Source organism: Gavia stellata, chromosome 17, assembly GCF_030936135.1.
Source record: "Gavia stellata isolate bGavSte3 chromosome 17, bGavSte3.hap2, whole genome shotgun sequence".
In the NCBI taxonomy this organism is placed as follows: domain Eukaryota; kingdom Metazoa; phylum Chordata; class Aves; order Gaviiformes; family Gaviidae; genus Gavia; species Gavia stellata.
Genome location: NC_082610.1, coordinates 4,661,067 through 4,680,814, shown reverse-complemented (window position 1 = coordinate 4,680,814; position 19,748 = coordinate 4,661,067). Strand labels below are relative to the sequence as shown.

At 39.6% G+C, this 19,748-nt stretch overlaps 1 protein-coding gene across 1 annotated transcript in view; it reads left to right on the top strand.

Annotated features, from left to right (window-relative positions):
• The first annotated feature begins 2,083 nt into the window (after positions 1–2,083).
• Positions 2,084–19,748, top strand: part of TPCN2 (two pore segment channel 2) — a 30,075-nt gene continuing 12,410 nt past the window's right edge. Inside the window, exons 1-14 of the mRNA XM_059825970.1 lie at positions 2,084–2,195; positions 4,373–4,437; positions 5,740–5,816; positions 6,317–6,494; positions 7,197–7,316; positions 9,154–9,260; positions 10,219–10,291; positions 12,651–12,750; positions 13,054–13,119; positions 13,493–13,557; positions 16,533–16,630; positions 16,958–17,039; positions 18,433–18,519; positions 19,617–19,736. Coding sequence (XP_059681953.1) covers positions 2,084–2,195; positions 4,373–4,437; positions 5,740–5,816; positions 6,317–6,494; positions 7,197–7,316; positions 9,154–9,260; positions 10,219–10,291; positions 12,651–12,750; positions 13,054–13,119; positions 13,493–13,557; positions 16,533–16,630; positions 16,958–17,039; positions 18,433–18,519; positions 19,617–19,736 — 1,350 coding nt within the window. The remainder of the gene's footprint in view (positions 2,196–4,372; positions 4,438–5,739; positions 5,817–6,316; positions 6,495–7,196; positions 7,317–9,153; positions 9,261–10,218; positions 10,292–12,650; positions 12,751–13,053; positions 13,120–13,492; positions 13,558–16,532; positions 16,631–16,957; positions 17,040–18,432; positions 18,520–19,616; positions 19,737–19,748) is intronic.

Sequence of the window (19,748 nt, the reverse complement as noted above, 5' to 3'; positions counted from 1 at the left end):
GCCATTTCAGTTGGGTTTTTTTGTTTTTGTTTTTTTTTTTTTTTTTTTTTTTTTTAATTTTATTTGAAAGATATGCTTTTACTAGGGGAAACCAGAAATGCATTTTTGAGGTTCTGGGCAAACAATGCTATAACTGTGGCAGCAGGGGAGCTTAGACCAAGCGAGACTTCTGTTAAAATGGTTGTACATTGTGCTAATGGAAAATGTCTGCTCAAGGGCATGTTCTCCACATTTGTTTTCCACAATCCAGAAAGATGGAGTTGATTCACTTGGAGTTAAAGATGCTGCATTGTTCTTGGTGGGTTTATTGAATAGTATTCATTTAAATACATAGCTAACTTACCTTAGTGGATGTTGCTGGTACTAAGGATGTTTATGTTCGTCTGACGGAAAACCCCAGCTGAGATTCGCCTTCCTTCACCGTCAGTTGGGCGCTTCCACTTCCCATTACAGCCAGAGGGAGTGGATGAATTTTGAACAGAAGTTCAGGAATCTGTTGTATATTTGAGGGCTTCTTATTTCTTTTTTTCTTCCTGAAGTTATTGATTCGCTTTCCTGACAATCACAGAACAGGAACGAAGGAAATAATTGCTTTTGTTCAAATAAAAAATAATAGCAAAAATAATACAATGATTCCATGCACTCCCTGTTACTGTGGTTACCGTGAATATTTCAGACACTTTGCTAAGAAAGACGAGTGTCCTTCCGCTATGGCACTTAGAGCGTGTGTGCAAATTGCATTTTTATTTCTTACCTGCTAGTGCTGAATACAGATTGTACCAGCCTACCCCTACTTCCCTTTCACTGTCCTGAAATTTTCACTGTACATGTTCCATCTGATGCCTGTAGTTCAACTGCTATCAACAATAGCTTCAATTTTACCAGTGCTTTGCTGTCTGCTGAGAATGGGAAATAACTGTAACGTGTAACTGCAGACGTTCACTTTTTACTAGTGATTACTATTAGGGCAAAGGTAATGTCATGGAGTTTTCCTTTTTATCTTAAGCTCCCCAGAAAGGCTGGATCTTACCCTGGCTTATTTAGAAGTCGGCGTAAAACTGTGATTTTTTTTTTTTTTTGACCAATCAGTTGTGCAGCTGAAGGCAAAAACTAGCCCATCGCTAATCAGAGTATAGGATGGACTTTGCTTACTGCTCAGGTTGGAACACCAAAACGAGGGATTGATGCACTTCCCTGTTTATCGTTATGCTGCCACAGCTGCCGGTACGTGACAGAAAAGAGTGTGCAGTTGTCGAATTATTCCGACATCTACTCTTTCGAAACTGCAGCCTTATGAAATTGAACAGTTAAAGTATGTATGAAGGGGATCATGAGGAAAGAGAGAGAGTAGCAGAAGTGAAGCATCTTTTAATAGTCAAAGTAGCATAAGCTAAGTTTGTAGTTGCTTCTGGGCTGCCTAGGTGACTGCAGATTAAATACTTTCTGCGATTAGGGGTGTGAATGATTATTTAAGAATGTGAACACAGGCAGGAAGCAATAATTTCTACCCTCACTATTTTTCGCTCAGTAAATGCTAACCCCAGCCGCCGCACGGCCCCACTGTTGTTCCGCAGCTCCCGCCGAGGCGGGGAGTAGCTGAGGTACGCTCAGCCGAGGATACCGAGCTTACAGCTTTCGTGAGGTAAAAATGCTGCAACTCCTCGTGAGGCATACTTTTTTAAAAAGTGTAAACGCCGTCTGGGGTCTGCTCTCTAAGTTCAGGTGAAGAACGACACTTTTTACCAGAGACTTACTGTCACGCCTTTCATCAGCCCCCGACTGCTTATAAATACTAGTTCCTGAGGCGGCGGACGGCGCCGTGGCGGGAGACGGTGCCCTGTTTGCTGCCAGAGGGAGAAGTCTGTCAAGGGGCAGCGCCGTCACCGAGGGCCGATCCCGGCGGCAAACCCGGCCGGGGGCACGGGACGGGCAGCGGCGGGAGGAGCGCCGTTCCCGCCCTCCCCCGGCAGCCGGTGACGTGCAGCGGGCGGGCCCGCCAAGGGCGGGCGCAGCCCTCCCGCCCCGCCCCCCGGTCCCGTCCCATCCCGGCGGCGGCAGGGAGCGAGCGCGGTGGTCGCTGCCGATGGAGGCGGGAGCCGGCGCTGAGGCGGAGCCGCTGTTGCCCCCGCGGAGCTGGCGAACGGGACGGGGGCTCTGGCGGGCCGGTGGCGCTGCCCGCTCCGCCGCTGAGGACGGTGAGTGCCGTGGGGCGGGCGGTGGCGGCGTGCCCCGGGCCCGGCGCCGCGGGCTCGGCGGGCGGCGCTGAGGGAGCCGGTGCCTGAGGCGGTGAGGCGGGCGGCGGCGCTTTCGCCTTTCCCTCAAAGCTTGCCCTCTCCCGGGCGCGGGGAGCGGGGCGGGCGGGCCGGGCACTGGGGAAGGAAACCCCTCAGCCTACCGAGAGGCCGGGGCTCGGCGGGGGTCTGCCGCCCCGCCCGCGTTTCGGCGGCGGCTGCTCCCGGCAGCTCCGCCGGGGAGGGCTCTGCGGGACCGGCTGCGGCCGCGCCGGCTGCTGAGCACACTGGGCCGCTATCACTGACCTTCGGTGCAAACCTTGCGCTGCTTCAGCCTGAGACTTGATTTTTGTTGTTGTTGTTTTTTAATTTTTACTTTTTTAGGGTGCTGACAGGTTTTTTTTCTCTAACTCAGTACATGTTAGAGGGCTGACCTCTCAGTTCCTCTGGAAATGCTCCTTTGGAGACCTTAGGTTCTCTGTTTTCAGGGTATCATATCACTAAAGTGAACCTTCTCTTTCTGTTGCCTCTTTGTTCGGTGTCAAAAGTGTAGTAGGGTCTGAGAGAAATCCTGCACGCCCAAACCAAGCAGTGCTTTAATCATCGCTTGTGACTAAGTGTCACTTGCTGTGACTAAGAGTTGCAGAAAAAATTGGGTATCCTCGGTGGCATGCACGGAAAATGTGTTTAAAATAAAAAAAAACAAAGCGCAAACCCCTGAAATTGCTAAAGTAAACATTACTTGCTAATGCCCCTGTTTTAGTTTTATAAGCAGTTGCTTAGATTCTGCCTTTTCAAAATAGTTGGGATTAATGCTAGGCTTGTGCTGTGTGCTCCAAGAATCTAAAGCTTTTGCTTCCTTGCTATCCTTTTAACTAAAACTGTTCCTTTAAACAACTTTATTTTTATTTCGCTGGTGTGTCATGTCTTGAAAAAGATAAGATCTTTATTGCATGAGGCTAGCTCATCTCCTGTTTATGCTCAGTCTTTCTTGCACCCTGGTTCGTATCAGAATCAGTATAAAACTGTGTTGTTGCTTGTGCTGAGGTAAACGGTGACATTTAAAAACTGTTTGCAGTCTTTGTAGAAAATTGGTGCCACTGAATCATGTGGAACATAAAATCATCTGAGACTCAGATCAATGTGCTTCTAGCATTTCTTGGAGCCTGGAGAACGTTGTGCTAGCACTGGGACTGACTCGAGGAGATGGTATGAAGTGCTCCTTGGGCCTCTTCCCCTCCGTGGGAAGGTTGCACTCGCATGTATTTTTTGTATCTCTAGTCCCTGTCAGCTTTCCCTTTTTTTTCCCCCTTCTATTTTTTTTTTCTTTTTCTTCCTCATTTTGGCCCTAACTGCCTTTGTCTCTCTTGTGGGCATAATTGCCAGGTTAGTTACTCGAAGGTCCTCCTAATTCAAGTGAATGCAAGTGACTGCCCTTTATTCTTTATGTATATGTATCTTCATATGGATTTCTTAGTAATGGGTTTTGAAATGTTGCATAGTAACTAATTTGGTGATATTTTATTTCACTTTGTGTACTTTCATCCCTTTCTACGTCTTGAACTCTGATCTGTTTGATACGATAATAATAACTCTCAGAACAAATTAAAAAAGGACTTAATTTTGTTCTCATCTGACTGGAGATATCTATTGGTTTTGGAGAGAATGAGATCACTGTAAACCTCAGTACCTTTATTAAACAAAAGTAAAAATGCCTAGAATATTAGTGTCTGATTTTTCCAGCTTCAATTGACTGTACATTTTATCGAAGAATAATTTGCCTGAAGCTCCATTACGATGCATGTTACTTAAGACTTGTCTCTGTATAGAAATATTCCAGTTTTGTGACAGCTGTTGAACTACTAGTGTTATCTAGCTACTTAAGCTAAACATATCAGAGAACCTTTTCACAAAATACAGGAAGACGCATGATGTGTTTGAGATGGTTATTATTTATTCAATTTAATGCACGGTGCTGCTGATGGAGCAAACATGGCAGGAGCGGTCTCTTTATTTTTCGTGTGTGTGCAGTGCCCTTTACCATGAGAATCACGGCTGTGGAGCCTCTGTTACCTAATAAGCAAGCTGTAGGCTTTATCCAAAATTCAGCAAATGATTCTTATTTCTTTTTAACTTCATAGGTGCTGGAGCTGATAATGACCTTTATATAAACCAAGCCATAGTATTTATTGAAGATGCAATACAGGTAAATATAACTTGTTTGTTAAATATTATGCTTCCCATGCTGGATATTTGTCACACGTTCTGCTAGCTTTTAAATTTTTCTGTGTTCAGGCAACTTCCACATAACATAATCTTGATTTACAAAGCAAAATCAGAATTCCAAATTCCTGTGGTATGCAAGTTTCAGTGAACTTCTGCCTAGGAGAAACATGTTTTTTCACACAATTAAATAGATAGTGTCTTCTCTTCAAGGTTGTCAAAAGAGATGCTGGTTTGTGGGGTGGTTTTCAGTTTGTGGTGTGGGTTTTTTTTTGTTTGGTTTTTTTTTTGAGAGTGACTGGCCTGACTGCTGAGAGAAACCATCTAGGCAAACCCTGTAATTTGCATCTAAATCTCAGTACTTGCATAGCTTAAGAGCTGGTAGAGTTTAGGGCTAGTTTCAAGCAAGAAGCTGGAACTCTTCTGCTTCAGCTGAACTTGGTGCGTTTGAAAGTCTTCATTCTCTCTTTGTCTCTCCTTTGCTGGCTTTTACTGCATATTACTAGATCCTGTTATCTACCAGTTATTAGCTGCAGGCAGCGGGAATGCTGGAGGGCAGTTCTTGAGCTCTCTTGCTGCATTCAGATAGCTTTTGGTTGGGAGGTTTCTGGGGATCAGATTTATTTAAGGTGGGCACACCTTTCTGGAAGCGGATACCTCTCAGCAGAGGCGGAGCAACAGCAGCCCAGGAGCAGCTGCTGAGGAGGGGCTGAGCAGATTTCAGCAAAAGCAGGCTTGTTCTGAAGAATCACGGGTACTTCCTTGAACTTAAAGCATGTTTTGTTTAAAGACCTAAGTTGAGGTCTCATATTCAGAATTAAATTGTTTGTGTCTTACTGCTTTTTGGAAGAGAAAGACAAAAGAAGATCTGTGAATGGAATGAATGCTAGAAAGGTAAACTAAACGGGTGGACCGTTTTGGCAAGTAGATAGAATAGGCACTGAATTATTACAGATGCTGTTATTTGTAACGATGATAATGCTTGCTTCAGATGACTGTCACACAGTTCAATTATCTGAGTGACTGTGTGGCCTTTAGATTAGGAAAACTTAATTAAAAGCTTTCCCATTGCATGCATGTAGACTACAGCTATGGTCATTGGTGACCGACACGTTTAATATCAAGTAATCTGCACAAGAATTTCCTTATTTTGTTGTGAAACTGGAATTGTCTCAAGGCTTGAGCTTTGTTGATTAGAGCTTACTTTATTTTGGTAACTTGATCTTCATCTTTGAGACAGACTGAATGTAATGTTTGAATTATTCTTTTTGCTTTCTGCCTTCAGTATCGATCTATAAATCACCGTGTGGACGCCAAATCCCTGTGGCTTTATCGATGGTACTATTCAAGAACTTGTCAGTGGTAAGAACTTGGTATTCTTTTTGCTTTTTCATTTAGGAGTAAGTCTTTATAAAAAATTATTCTTCATGTCTCTTTTTTTTGTTAAATAATTAGATAATTGTGCTTTTATCCTTATAAGAACTTACTGTAGGAAGCAAGTGGATTGACTACATGTGAACATGATAGAAGTGGAAAGCAACGAGATATATGAAAGTGTGATCATGCTCTTTGGAACAGCCATAGGACTGTTGCATGAATGGACTGTTGGCATGATTTGCAGCATTGTGTGTTGGAGTTTTCCAAGTGTCTATTTCTAAACATGTTAAATAGTAGCAAGATTGTTTGCTGGTGTTTGTGTTAAATATGATATTATAAAGCTTGGTTTACTTCTAAGAAAATTGCTTTACTGTATTTTGTTGTTCTTTTGACTCACTTTGTGGCTTTGGTGTTTTTTGGAGTCTGGGTTTTTTTTGTTTCATGTTTTTTTTTTTTTTGTTTTAATTTCATCTCTATCCAAACAGGATTTTGAGTTTAACCATTACTATAATCCTGGCTTTGGCTTTTGTTGAAAAGCCTTCTTCGCTTACTATCACGTCAGATGTACGATACCGCCTTCCTGCATGGAATCCTCCATGTGGCCTAACCGAAAGCATTGAGCTGCTTTGCTTTCTTGTGTTCATGGTTGATGTATCCGTGAAGGTGAGCATCACATTCATTTGGTGTTGAATGAAATACTAGTGTGTTGGGCAGCTCAGTAGGTATAGTCAGTGTGGCTTTTCTCCCTTTTATGTTTTGGGAGAAATGTCTTAGAACTGTTATTCAAATCTTGGAATTGCTTGATGAGATTGCTTTGCTGTATTAAAGCCTTACTTTCGGGAGAAATTAGAAAATGCATATTTCCCGAATTAAAAAAATTTAATTTTTTTTTTTTAACCTAAGAAATATAAACTCCCGTTAGTGTGGAATAAGTGAAACAATTTTTGCTAAGAATACAGTGATTTTAGCATAGGTGCTTGTATTAGGCTATAAAAATTGGGGTATATAATAATCAAATATATGCCAGTTCATTTAAACAAAGTAAAATAAAAATAATCAGAAACTGAACTTTTCTTCTGGATATTTGTTTCTGGAAAAATCTCTTTTTACGGTTATTAAATGGACATTTTTCTTGCATTCAAAGGATTCCTCTCACACCGCCTGTGTGCACTTCTCACTTCTACTGACCTTTATTTAGTTCTCGTAGAAAAATTCTGAGCAGTGTATTTTTGTTTGGATTTCAGGGAGATCTTCATGAGCACTGATGTAAAACTACAAATACTTGAAAACAATGGGTGCTGACTTGTTAGGATATTGGAATTTATTATCAAAATGAGTTGTTTGTTTGGTTTTTTTCCTCCCCAGAGTTACTTAATTGGATGGGAAGAATTTTGGAAAAACAAATGGCTGATGGCTTATATACTGACATTAATTGTTTCCCTTACTGATTGGATTGTATCACTGAGTTTTTTTTCCTGCACAGAGGTAAGAACTGCTTTCTGCAGAAACAATCAGCAACTTAGTTGTGGAGAGTGGCAGAGGAGAAGAACCTCCAAAGGGATAGTCAGCGGGGCCTATGTGATATGTTGGAGGGTGAGATGGTTGTTCATTTTTGGTCTTGGATAACTGGATAATACACTAAAACACAGATGATGTTTGGTGTAATGTAGCTTCTCAAGGGATTCTGTTTGATTCTTAATAGAAGATGTGAGTTCATTGGTAAAATTAAATAAAGCTTTGTTTTTATACTTGGTCAACATTCAAAGAGTATAGAGAAAACTCTGGTTGCATAGCACTAATTTTGTCATACAGTTGGAGAATTACATTCTTAACTTGATTCAGTGGTGGAGTCTATGTAGTGATGTCTTAAGTAAAAGGTAGTTGTATAGTTTAAGTAAAAGGTAGTTATATAGTTCAACAACTGCTTTCTAAGGTGAAGCTGTGTTGTGTTCAAAACAATTGCGTCCCGAGAGGAATGTCAGTTTTGTGAAATGGTTCTAAAAGTGTCCTCCTTTATGTAATAATGCAATCTCCCAATGGGCTTTCTCTGCCGTGACATAAATCTGCATGGAACTAGTTGTTGTTCACTTACAGTCATCATTAAGGAAACACTAATGTGATAAAAATGCTGGGAAGTGTATGAGGCAGAAATCTTCAATTTTTCTTCTTGTGTAAGTTTCTGTGTCAAAGCCATTATTTGTTGCTTTGAGATAACTTTCAAACCTATCTCAAATTATTGTCTGTATTACTCAGGATTAGGTTGGATGTGGTTGCTACTATTAGTAACCCACTGTTTAGTTGTTCATGCTTCAGTGGTCATAGTTGACCACTGGTCACTGTTGATCAGGATATGACGTAATATCAAAGAGATGATCTTAAAATGTTGAAAGAACATGTTGCTTAAGCTTATAAGCATCTAACTATAAGAAAAATGCATATGTCCTTTTCATATTCCAGCCAAATAAATATGTGGCTGAAAAAATTATCATTATCTAGGATGAAGATTGTGCTTACAACATGGGGAATGTGTCTTGGAAAGATGTGATTGTAAAATCTTTAGGTGTAGTAGTTTGAACAGGAGCCTCCCATACAAAGCAGTTGCAGAAGGAGCGGTTTAACTGCTGGGACATATGAACAAGGGAATAGCGAGGAAGAAAGTGATTCTGTGAAAGAAAGTGATCCTAAAATGCAGGATGCTGAAATACTTGAAGTAGCTGATAAGTCACAGAAATAACTTGAAGGCTGACAAGTGTCTTGAAGGCAAGAATCAAACAGCTTAATTGCTTTAGTGTATGTTAAGGAAAAAAAAGCCAATCACCTGTCTGAATCTTGTCAGAGGCAGAAATTGCTGACTAATAAGCAGGCCCTTTAATTGTAAAAAGAAAAAAAAAAGCTGAAAATTGAAATCAAGCGCTTATTTTTAAAATGTGTATCTGTTTTTATTGAAAGTAGCTTGCTATTCCCTTCTTGAAATGGACTTTGGCAGGAAATATGAAAATGCCATCTCTTGACCTGCTTGTTATGTCTACCCAGCAGTAAAGCTAGATTGTTTATAATTAGTGGCCTGATGAGGCTATTGAAATGTCAATGTGCATTTTTAAAGCAATCTCTCATTCTTTTAATGAGGCACCCATATGTATAAAATCTTTTGCATCTTCTGTGACTTTAGTGGGACAGATTTAGCTTCTGAGCACAGCCTTTTTATGTTACACTTTCGACGTTGTTGATACGTGTATCAGTATTTTTTGACAAAGTTTTATTAAAAATACTTGTGGCGCTAGTCTTACAGGAACTCGGAAACTGATCCATTGTTTTTTTGCAGGATGTGAGAATAAGAAGAATTCTTCGTCCTTTCTTTCTCCTTCAGAATTCTTCTATGATGAAGAAAACATTGAAAAGCATCAACAGCACATTGCCTGAAATGGCAAGGTAGGTTATAGCATAGAAAACATCCTTTCACAGCAAGTGTGTAGTTACCCTTGGTATTCTGGAGTGTGACATCCGAGTAGCTTCCTTCTTGATGGTCTAGCTAAGTGGTTGGTGAGATCAGGTAGTAATGGATGGAGTGTTGTGTTGACTTTTTGGTTCCTTTAGCCTGTAAAATTTCTTTAGAATGGATGTGATGTGAATCTGTGTGTGACAGGTAAGGTTTTTGTTGCTAGTTGAGTGGGGGTTTTTAATTCTGTCTATGTTACACACAGCCCTTTTGTAAGGGAAGAACTGAGGCATCATCTGGGCAAAGGTCTATGCCATGTTTCTCCAAGGTAGCCTCTCAGAGGTATGGGTAGACACGCATGTGTCTTCCAGTTATGAGTGCCACACAACAAGATACCTCTTTCTTTACATCTTTGGAGTGCTTTACTTCAGCTTTTTCATTTCTAAATGGTTTTAGCAATATAAGTATTAAATCTTACTGTCATTGGAGATGTTGACCTGGAAACCCCACTGGTGAAATCGTAAACCAGACAGCATGATGCTTTTCGAAAGAGATCTCTTCCTGTGACGTGGGTTGCATATGTGTACAGCTTACAGAACTCTGTCCTTGCCTGTTACTTTTAACTAACGAGTCCCAGGAGAATCAAAGGTGTACGCAAGCCAAGATGTTGTATTTTGATTGGAGGGTATAAATATGGTCCGAACTTAAAAAAACAAGTGTTAGAATCACATTGACCTCACAACTGTCTAAGCTTGTGCTGAGGAGTCCTGAACAAGCGTGATTCTTACTCTGAATCAAAACGTAGATCATCATTTGTAATCTCTGTATAGCTTCTTAAAAATACCGCTGGCTTTCTTTACATTTTTTTTTACTTTCTTTTACATTTTAGCGAGGGATGTTAAGAATAAGATGAAGTTGGTATTAATGCATATGATGTTTTCTTTCCAACAGTGTTGTTCTACTACTAGCAGTTCATCTGTCTCTCTTTACCATGTTTGCCATGCTGCTGTTTGCTCGAACAAAGGTAACCAGTTATATTTATGCTTTGGTAGATCTTGGTGGATTTTTTACTTTACTCGCATAGCTGCTGCATGTCTAATTTTATAATCAAAATGATGAAACTTGTTTCCCCTGAAAAGGTCATGTTACCTTGTCAAACTTCCTGGGATGAGTTTAAAGTCCATTTAGAAAGATTTAACGTGTGCATAGTATCCACGTATAGTGCTGTTTATGTAAGCGTGCATTAGAAGGCTGTAAGTTGTGGCATATTATTTTGTTTGTCATTCATTTCTTTTCTCTTTTCCTTATCCAGCTTTTTGCTAAGTTTAGTTTCTTCAATGTTTTCTTATCTTCCAATGCTGGTATCCCTGGCCATGCTTTGGTAGGTTTTTGCCTCTATCTCTCCAATGTTTTGGCTTCTGATCTCTTTTTTTCCTCTGTTTTTAGTCTTCCTTCTTCCAAAAAGCAAATTTGAATTTTTGTGTTCAAAATAATTTTTGTGTTCAAAATAATTTTTGTGTTCCAGTGCTCTTGGTATGTTCTCTCTCTCCTAAACTTCCTGTAGCTTAATGTGTCATACTCAGATTTATTTTTTTGTCCTTACTTTTTAAGGCCTTCCATAAGTGTGTTCCTAGGAGCACAAAGATTTGTTGCGTACTTTTCCCAGTAATTGTAGTCCTTTCCTTAATCTCAGTTTTTGCACCTTTGTTCCTACTGCAATTTGCACTTGAGCCTGCCTCTAGTCTTCCTTATGATCAGCAAATTCCTTGAATTCCCATATTATAGAATTTCTGGAATTAGCAACAGAGCTCTATTTCCCCCTTTGTTTAGTTGCATGCTGTATCTTTGCATTATCTCTGTATGTCACATCTAAATTCAGTTATGAGCAGATGGGAATATAACTTGTATAGCTGAACCAGTAAATTTTGTATAGATTTAGGTGAAAAATAACAAATTAGTGAGTGGTTTTCTTTCCTTTTTTGATTTGCTAGTCTAATACCCATACCAAGTAATTGTATCTAACAAGGCAAAATACTGAAAGCAAGTTCTAAAAACACATTTAGTAATGAAATTCATGACTCTAGATTTTTGCACTGTCTTATGTATGTCCTCTAGAGGTACATTTTTCCAGTCTTTGCAGCAGATTCAAGGGCTGTTTGTTCTGTACTGCATGATTCATGTTTGTATTGTTTGCACTCTGGATCTTTTTTTAGCTGTGCCTGCTGGAAGTTGGGGAAAACCATAAATATGTGGATGGATGATGCAAGATCAGCCTCCCAGTGGTTTTTTGCTGAACATTCTGATACCATTAGAGCTTTAGCAGATCATCTGACATTTCTGCTGAGTCAGAAAATAATTTCGATGACCTTAGTCGCCAAAGTACTTGCAAATCCCTTATGTAAGGGGATAACTGGAGAAAGGGGAAAACTTCTGTTCCAAGTAGTGGTAGTAACTTTTGTGCAAATAACTAATTCAGAGGGTGTTAAGTTTTCTATTCAAAAGTCAAAGGGGAAGTGGGAGACAAATTTCATGTTCAGTGAGTATGTTAGTAGAGCTGTAGGTGTTTGAGAGGAGCTCATAATCTATAGGCAAGGTTCTCTTGTAACATGGCAGCAGTATTGAGGCAGCTCTTCATTACTGAGGAGGCTGTGGCGTGACCCAGGTGTTGCCATCCTTGTTTTGTTTCTGTTCTTCAGTATAGAAAAGATCTATTTTAATTTTGTCCTCAAATTGTATTATGCTTTTTGGACAAATCGTGGAGTGTAGTCCTAGAGTATACAATTCAGGGTGACTAGGTTTCCGTCTACGTTGAGGTACAGCATGCTGTAGCAACGAAGCAAGTAGCTTCTACTGTACACTAGTTTTTATAATGCAAGTTGAGACTGAAGATGGTATTAGTCTGTTTGTGATTATTTTTTTAATTTTTATAAAATCGTGTTTAGGGAGTCCTTTTAGTTCTAATACACTAATATCTCTTGCAGGCTAAGAGGTGATGCTTTTTATATCAATCAAGGGTGGCTTCAGATTCCTATATTGTCTGTTTGTGACATTGTTGTTCCTGCTGGGTCTGAGGTGTTAGCTAGACATAACTTCTATATTGAGCCTCCTGTGTCAGTCTTAGCTTGCTGTTCTTATGTTTTTTAATGGCTGTTAATAAGTGAAGTGATTGCACTGTATTCCTAGACGTTGTCCTAGTTTTTATGCTTGTCTCGTGCATTTCTCATGGGTAGATTTGATTGTGTGTGTAAGAAATTGATTATTGACTGTTTTTTTTTTTTTAAATTTTTTTTAAATATTTTTCAAATTTCCCCCCCCCCTCCCTTGGTAACAGAGTCTTAGTGATTCTTCAGTGTTTCTCTAACAATGAACATCTCTTTGACTAGGATGGCCAACAGGATAAGGAATGGGTGGTGTATTTCCGGAATTTGCCAGATTCACTGACATCACTGCTGGTCCTGCTAACTACTGCAAATAATCCTGATGGTGAGCAGTCTTTCAGAAAGAACTCTTGTCTCTCTTTTCAAAGAATAATAGAGTAAGATTATCTTCAGACGACTGTAACCATTGTTTCAGCTGATAGCTCTTAGTGCAGCCAGAGGAAGGTTATGTAGATTTTTTCATGCCGTTAGTAACTTGATTCTTGCCTTTCCTTTGGTGTAATTATATATGCATCTCTGAAGTGGAGTTGTATAAGAGCTTTTACCAATTACCAAAAATTGATAGAGGTCTCCACTTTTCATCTGAAGCATTAAATGCTTATTTCCTTTTTTGTTTAATCTGACACAGTGATGATTCCTGCATATTCTAAGAATCGAGCATATTCAATCTTCTTCATACTCTTCACTGTATTAGGTAAGTTCCTTCTCATCTTCAGTAATTTAAATGCACTTAGACGCTTGTGCGTACCAGCTACCGTGTACTTTATTTTTCTAGGAAAGCTTAAGCATAAATTTCTCCTTTTTTTCCAAAAAATTCTTCCAATTACTATGTAGTATCTTGCAAGATATTTCTCATGGAAGGCAGTTATGAATGGTTTTGTTTTCTTCAGTAACATATCATAGGGGAATAGATACAGTATATTGAAACATTAAAAATATTTTGGAAATCAAACACAAGAAAAATAATCCTTTTAAAATTGTATAATTGACTTACTATATACATTGAAACTTCTTTGAGAAACAGAAATATACTTCAATAATTCTCACTGCCCCTTTTGCTCCAATAGGCAACTTGTTTCTGATGAACTTGCTCACAGCAATAATATACAACCAGTTTCGAGGATACCTTCTGGTGAGTAAAGCATTCTTAATTTCTATGTTCTACCATAACCATAAAACTGTGAAGCCCTGAGTATTAAAAGTTTCAACTGTGTATTAAAGCAGTATGCCCATCCTGTTTTTAAAATACTACAGGTTCTTTGATGTAGATACTTTTCCCCTTATATGCTGTTGTAGCTTGATCCTCTTCCAGGACAAAATTACGTGCTTGTATACTTCCGTGGGTGCTGTGGATCTGCAACTTTAATTATTATAGGGGAAAGAAAATAATCCAACTGTTACAAAACTGAAAAAGGACAAGTAACTTAAACCTGGTCTCTGTGAAGAAAACCTGCTGTACTATTTAAATAGCTATTGTTGCAAATCCTAGCACTTAATTTGTCTAAGTAGTGCGGCATTAGAAGCCTTCAGTAAAAAAGAATTGCCGACTAAAACGTCTTCACGTTTGGTATTGTTTACTTCATCCTTAGCATGGTGGGTGGGTGCGATGTTAGAATGATTAGGGCAGTCTGCTGCCTCTAAAAGAGGGACTTGAGCCTTGTGATTGACTAGTACCAGAAGCAGTTGCCAGTAGGTATGGTAGTTATTCTTGGTAGTACTCAGTCTCAAATAAAAGGAACCTATGCTTACTCTCTATGCAATGTCAGTCATCCGTGTGGTATTTAAATGCGCTTCTGGAAGATGCCTGATCATATGTGATTCTCTCCATTTTGTGGAATGTGAATCTGATGTGTAGTATAATGACCTCTTGTGATTCGGGTGTCTATATTAAAGAAGTAAAAGCTGACAAAGTAAGGGTACTTTCGCATGTTGTTCAAGGAGCGTGCAGTCTGTCGTGACTATTAAACTCACACTAGAAGTTATTTTACCTTTACTAACAAGCTGTGTGATGTGCTTTTGTTGCATTATGTATAAAGATTGTTTAGTCTGCAACTGGGAGCCTAGTCTGGATTCCCTTAGCAGGAAAGAGTGTAATTGCTTTTGTTTTCTATAAGAGATAGTGCAGTTGAACAATCTGGGAGGAATTGTAATGAGCTGAGGCAAGAGTATTTTAGAAAGCAGAGACAATGTAAGTCAAATGAAAGATCATCTTGGTTACTTCCAATAAGATGTACTTCATCCAAGAGGCTAAATTTGTGACTTTCTTATTGCTATTCCAAAAAGAAGTAACTGACTGGATAGGTGGTGGAAGGGAGGAGGCTGCATGGGTGCAGCTGGAGATCTCCAGAACTGGGTTTATCACCAGCAATGAATACAGAACATCCAAGGTGCACCATAGTTACTTAGCAGTTAACACACATAGTAGATTAATAGAAATAACAGAGTGCTAGGCTAAGTATTAATGATTACCACACTGATGGCACACAACTGGATCTTTGGTCAGGCAGTCATCAGTCAAAAGGGAAACTGTCAGTTTCTTGCTCCTCAGAACAGGCTGAGTCTTGATCTTGCTGAGGTGCCACCAAACTGTGTGAAATTCTTCTTTGAGTTTAGTAACTTTCATGGTGAAATTTTTCTCTCGAGTCTTGAGTTAGTTCTTCAACAGTTTCACTTCCACCTGTGTCTTTTACTTTCCTCTTGTATGTTTTTTTTTAAACTTCACAGCCCAACAGCAATGTTTTTGCTAAAGCTGAGTCAGGGTAGTGCTGTGCAAAAGCACTGGAGTCTGACAGCTAAACCTCTGGGCTGTAGGTTAAGCTTTTTTACCATTGTGCCGGTATGGTGATGGACTCTGTAGCTTGGAATGAACAGTGGTTCCTGGTTGTGTACGTTCCAACTGGTCTTTTCTCATGCCCATAGTTTCCTTCAGGTTTGGTGGCCGGGGAAACTCAGTGACTTTGACCTTGGGTGTGATTTCCCCCTTACTTAGTTATAGTCTTACAGTTCCTTCCCCTTACTTACTTCCCCCTTACTTGCATATAGTCTTACAGTTCATTCAGACCTTCTGAGGAGGAGTGTAGTTGAGCACTTGGGGTGGGGGGGGAAGTGAAATAATACCTGCTTTAGTAGAGCTCCAGAGAGAAAGTAAAATTTGTTGGCTAGTAAGCCGTAGGCAATATTACACAAAAGGAATGGCTCCCAACCTCTGGGAGAGGGGTCTTTAAACATAATATGTGCAAAGAGGAATTTTTGTAATCCTTTCTTCCTGCTCTGTTTCTTCCCTTACTTCTCCATTTTCCTCTTTCCTTTGTGATAGCATGCCATAATCTGACTCTCAGTAAAGTAGCTGAGTATGAAAGTGATTACTATGGAAAAAAAAAAAAAAGGAGCACGAAAAACTGTGGCTCTGGCTTTCTTCTTTTTGGCAAGAAGCTGGAGTTGGACAACCTGTCCAACTCTTCTCTTTGCACAGTAGTATGAACTTTTGTTAATACTCGAGCTTTGCTGTTGCCATTGTCTCCAGAACAGGCATATGCCTATGCAATCCAGAATTAAAAATAAACCATGACCTGGATGTTTACTTGAACTTCAGAGATTTGTTTGTTTGCTTCCTTCCTTCTTGTACATGGAGTTCTTGAAGGGAGCGAGTCCTAGGGAAGTCTCCTATTCTGATCTCTAACCACAAATCTGGGGTGTGTGCCAGAGGATCAGTATATTATCTAACCATAGGACATAGTACTGCATGAGGAGCTGGGTAGCCCTGATCTTCCCCAAGTCCTTCTGGTAGGAATGGGCTTCGCTGAGTTAAGCCTGTGACTCTTTGTGGTATTCCTTTTAAACTGCGAAGTGTCTGTCTGGTTGGACCGAGTATCTGGACAACTAGATAAGTGGCTAATAATGGGGACTTTGGCAGAGGGAGACAGAAAACAGTGTCTTGCCTTCCTGAAAAATTATTTTAGTCGAACAGATATGGCCCTTTCTGAGGCTTCCAGTAGGTTCTGTCTAAGGGCTGGGCAAATAATTTGCAGGTCTTACTTGTATCATCTAGTTGCATTTCCTTTAAAAAAGTAAGTAAATTGTCTCCTCTGTGGTGTTTTTACTGTCCAGAAATCGGTTCAGTCCTCCCTCTTCAGGAGGCGACTAGGAATCCGGGCTGCGTTTGAAGTGCTTTCTTCCCTGAAAGAGACTCCTGCTAATGCACAACAGTAAGTGAAGAATGTTGAAACAGTAGATTGTCTAGGAGAAAAGAGCAGATTTTTGGTCATCGTGTTTTGTTTAGTATATTTACTGAGGATCCCTTCTTTAAAAATGGCAGTTTGTTGTTGTTCATTTCTTTTACTTTATTTTTTTCTTTAACTGGATGTTTATAACACACAGTTTGGGACCTTTATGGGGTCTGTCCTTTCTATTTCTACTTCTAATTTTACCTGCTTTTCAAAAAACAAGAAGAGGCAGGAATGCTTTTGGAACAGCTATTTTTGTCTCCAAGACAGTTACCTGTTTCAGGGGCCATCCTATTTTCTTTTAAATAGGTCATATGTCAGCATTGGGGCCTTACTACGAGTGCTGCAGAAAGTTGAAATGGATTCTCGCTGCAAGCAAGCCATCATGAGAGTAAGAACTGCATTTTGTTAGTCTTTACGTTGGTGACTATCAAACCCTCTGATGGGACAAAGGGCTGAAATTGCCTTAATCGCACCATTGATCTAGCGGTAGTAGCTTTCAGCTCAGCTTTCTTTATGCTGCTTTCTTTAAGAGTGTGAACAGAGGTCCAGCTCAGTGTCTGTTTATGTTTTGGTCTTTAGAACAAAAACAGTCTCTAGGCAATGATTTCCCCTGAAGGTTGCAACTTCTTTGGTTGGTGTGATGAGGAATGCATTCACCTGTAGAGAAGTGTAGAGTAATGAAAACTCTTGTCTTGCAGAGCTAATTTTTTTATTTGCTTTACTCTCTCTCTGGAAGTAAAGCATTTCTCATTGTGGTCTAGAGCCTGCTGTCTATAGCAGCTTCCCTCTAGCACTTAAAAATGGTTTTTTTCCATTGGATTTTTAGCTGAGCTGCTCCCTCCAGGTATTAATACTTGTATGAGGCTACAGGGAGAGTGGTTTTGCTTAACTAAGGACTCAATTAACATTGTAGTTCGTGTCACAGTTTTCAGAGATTAGAGAAATTATTTAGCTCTAATATGAGATGTGGAGATTATTGGTGTGGTTTCAGAAGAATTATCTAAAAGTAATGTTGCTTTTTAAGAACAACATTGCAGCAGGATTTGGAAGTCCATATTGTGAGATCTTCTGCCAAAAGGAAGTGACAATTCAGAGCTGATGGTTATAGCATCAGCAGTTGGCTGGCTCCAGTGTGAAGGTTGGAAGTGGAATTAGGAGGTATACATGTATTGCTTCCAGTTGTTGTTGTCTGGGATAGGGTTTGTGTAAGCAAACTTGCCTGAAAAAAACCACCCTGCTCTGTAATTATGCAAGCTGTCCATTGCATTGTTAGGTACACAAATCCAAGTTTTAGTTTTTCTTGTTGCTGGTGGGTTTTTCCCATTTCTTTTGTTGCTGTGTGTGCTACAGTTGCAATTAGTGTTTAGCATGCTACCGAAGTGTCTTTGTCGTGTTACCGTTTGTAAAATAGTTCCATCCTTGCAGGTAGTTAACTTCTGCAGAACAGTGATAACTGACATAGTATCTTAATTCCTTAGATCATAACATAGTAACGGCAATGCTAGATGAGACTAAAAATTCAAGTATATCGAAAGAGCGTGCTCCTTCTTAAGCAGCATGTGATCCCAGAGAGGAAAAATAGAAAAGGCAAGGCAAATCCCATAGTCATGTGGCAGTTTTGTGTTAAAGCAAAGCGGTATTAAAGCTCACTCTATAATACCTTGGTTTAGGTTGTATTACATCTCTATTCCTAGACTTCTAAGATAGTCCAAGGGTGTTGGCACTGTTTGAAGGTGCATCTATTGCAAGTGTTGATCTGAATGTTTCTCTTTCATGTGAAGTCACTCAAAACTTGCTCCTGTGACCAGCTGTCAGCTGCCCAGTTTCAGAAGCTCTTTGAAGAACTAGACAAAGATGCCATTAAGCAAGTATGTATCTGACAATCATTTATAAAGTGTCCTAAGTTGAGTGTGGTCTTGTGCAAAAATAAGTGATAATATTCCTCTGTAAAGCATATAAAACAAACTTCACGACTTGTTGAACGCAAGCATGATCAAGTGTTGTAGGTTTTTAAGTTGTTCATGGATTGCTGTTATAGTCACAAATGGCATTGCTTTGGGGGCTTTTACAGCATTAGTGTGTGATTGGCAGGTAGTCTTAAATACAGAAAATTTGTATTTTTCTATGCAGAAATAGAAATAGAAAATTTCTATTTATTCTGTCAGCATTTTTAAGCAACTTGGCTGGACAAAAAGGATGAGGACTCTGTGTATTTTGTTTAATAGGAAGATTCATTACAAGGAAACAAGGAACGGGAGTTATACTTGTAGCATAGACTTTCTGAAAAGTACTGTGGAGAAATAAGTACCTCTGTAGTAAATTGTTTTTGATTAAATGCGAGGGATTTGTCTTATTGTGACAGTCCAATATTAAAGGAATACATCTCTGCCATATATTAGTCTTTGCAAGGTAACGTTTAAATATACTCAGGCAAAGCCTTTTTTCCAGTCCCTGAATGAAGAATGAAATGTGGATTCTTTGTGTTCAGATGAGGATGGGCAGAAAGCAGTCTTCTCCGCTCAGAGAAATAAAAAAAAAAAAAAAGTCAAACTTTTTGACTGTTAGGAAATGTTCTTTTTTATGTTTGCATGTAACTAAGACTTTTGAATCTTTTAAAAGAGATTATATGTTGGCAAATGGGGAAAGAATGTATTCAATTAGTAGCTTGGTGTTTAGTTTACCTGCTTGCGGCATTGGAGAGAGGTTGGATTATCTCCCTCCTTTGCCATTATCTTGTGTTGTGCCATAATTGCAACCCAGTTTGCTAGTTGGAAATGATCTCTTGCTGCTAAAAGCCAGAGCTTGAAAACACCTTCCTACTGAAATATCAAAATTAGCATGTGGCCTTCAAGTTTTGCTTTGAAAATGTCTGTTTCTTAAATCAGAGATTGGGTGTGGTTTTTCCTGCGTTATTATTAAAATGCTTATGCTTTGTGTCTCAGCATATCTTTTGTGTTCTTTTCAGCATCCTCCCAGTCCAGAGTACCAATCCCATTTTATGCGGAAAATGCAATTTGCCTTTGGCCATTCGTACTTTGGCTACTTAGGGAATGTTGTAGCCCTTGCAAACATTGTTTCTATCTGTGTAAGTAAAACA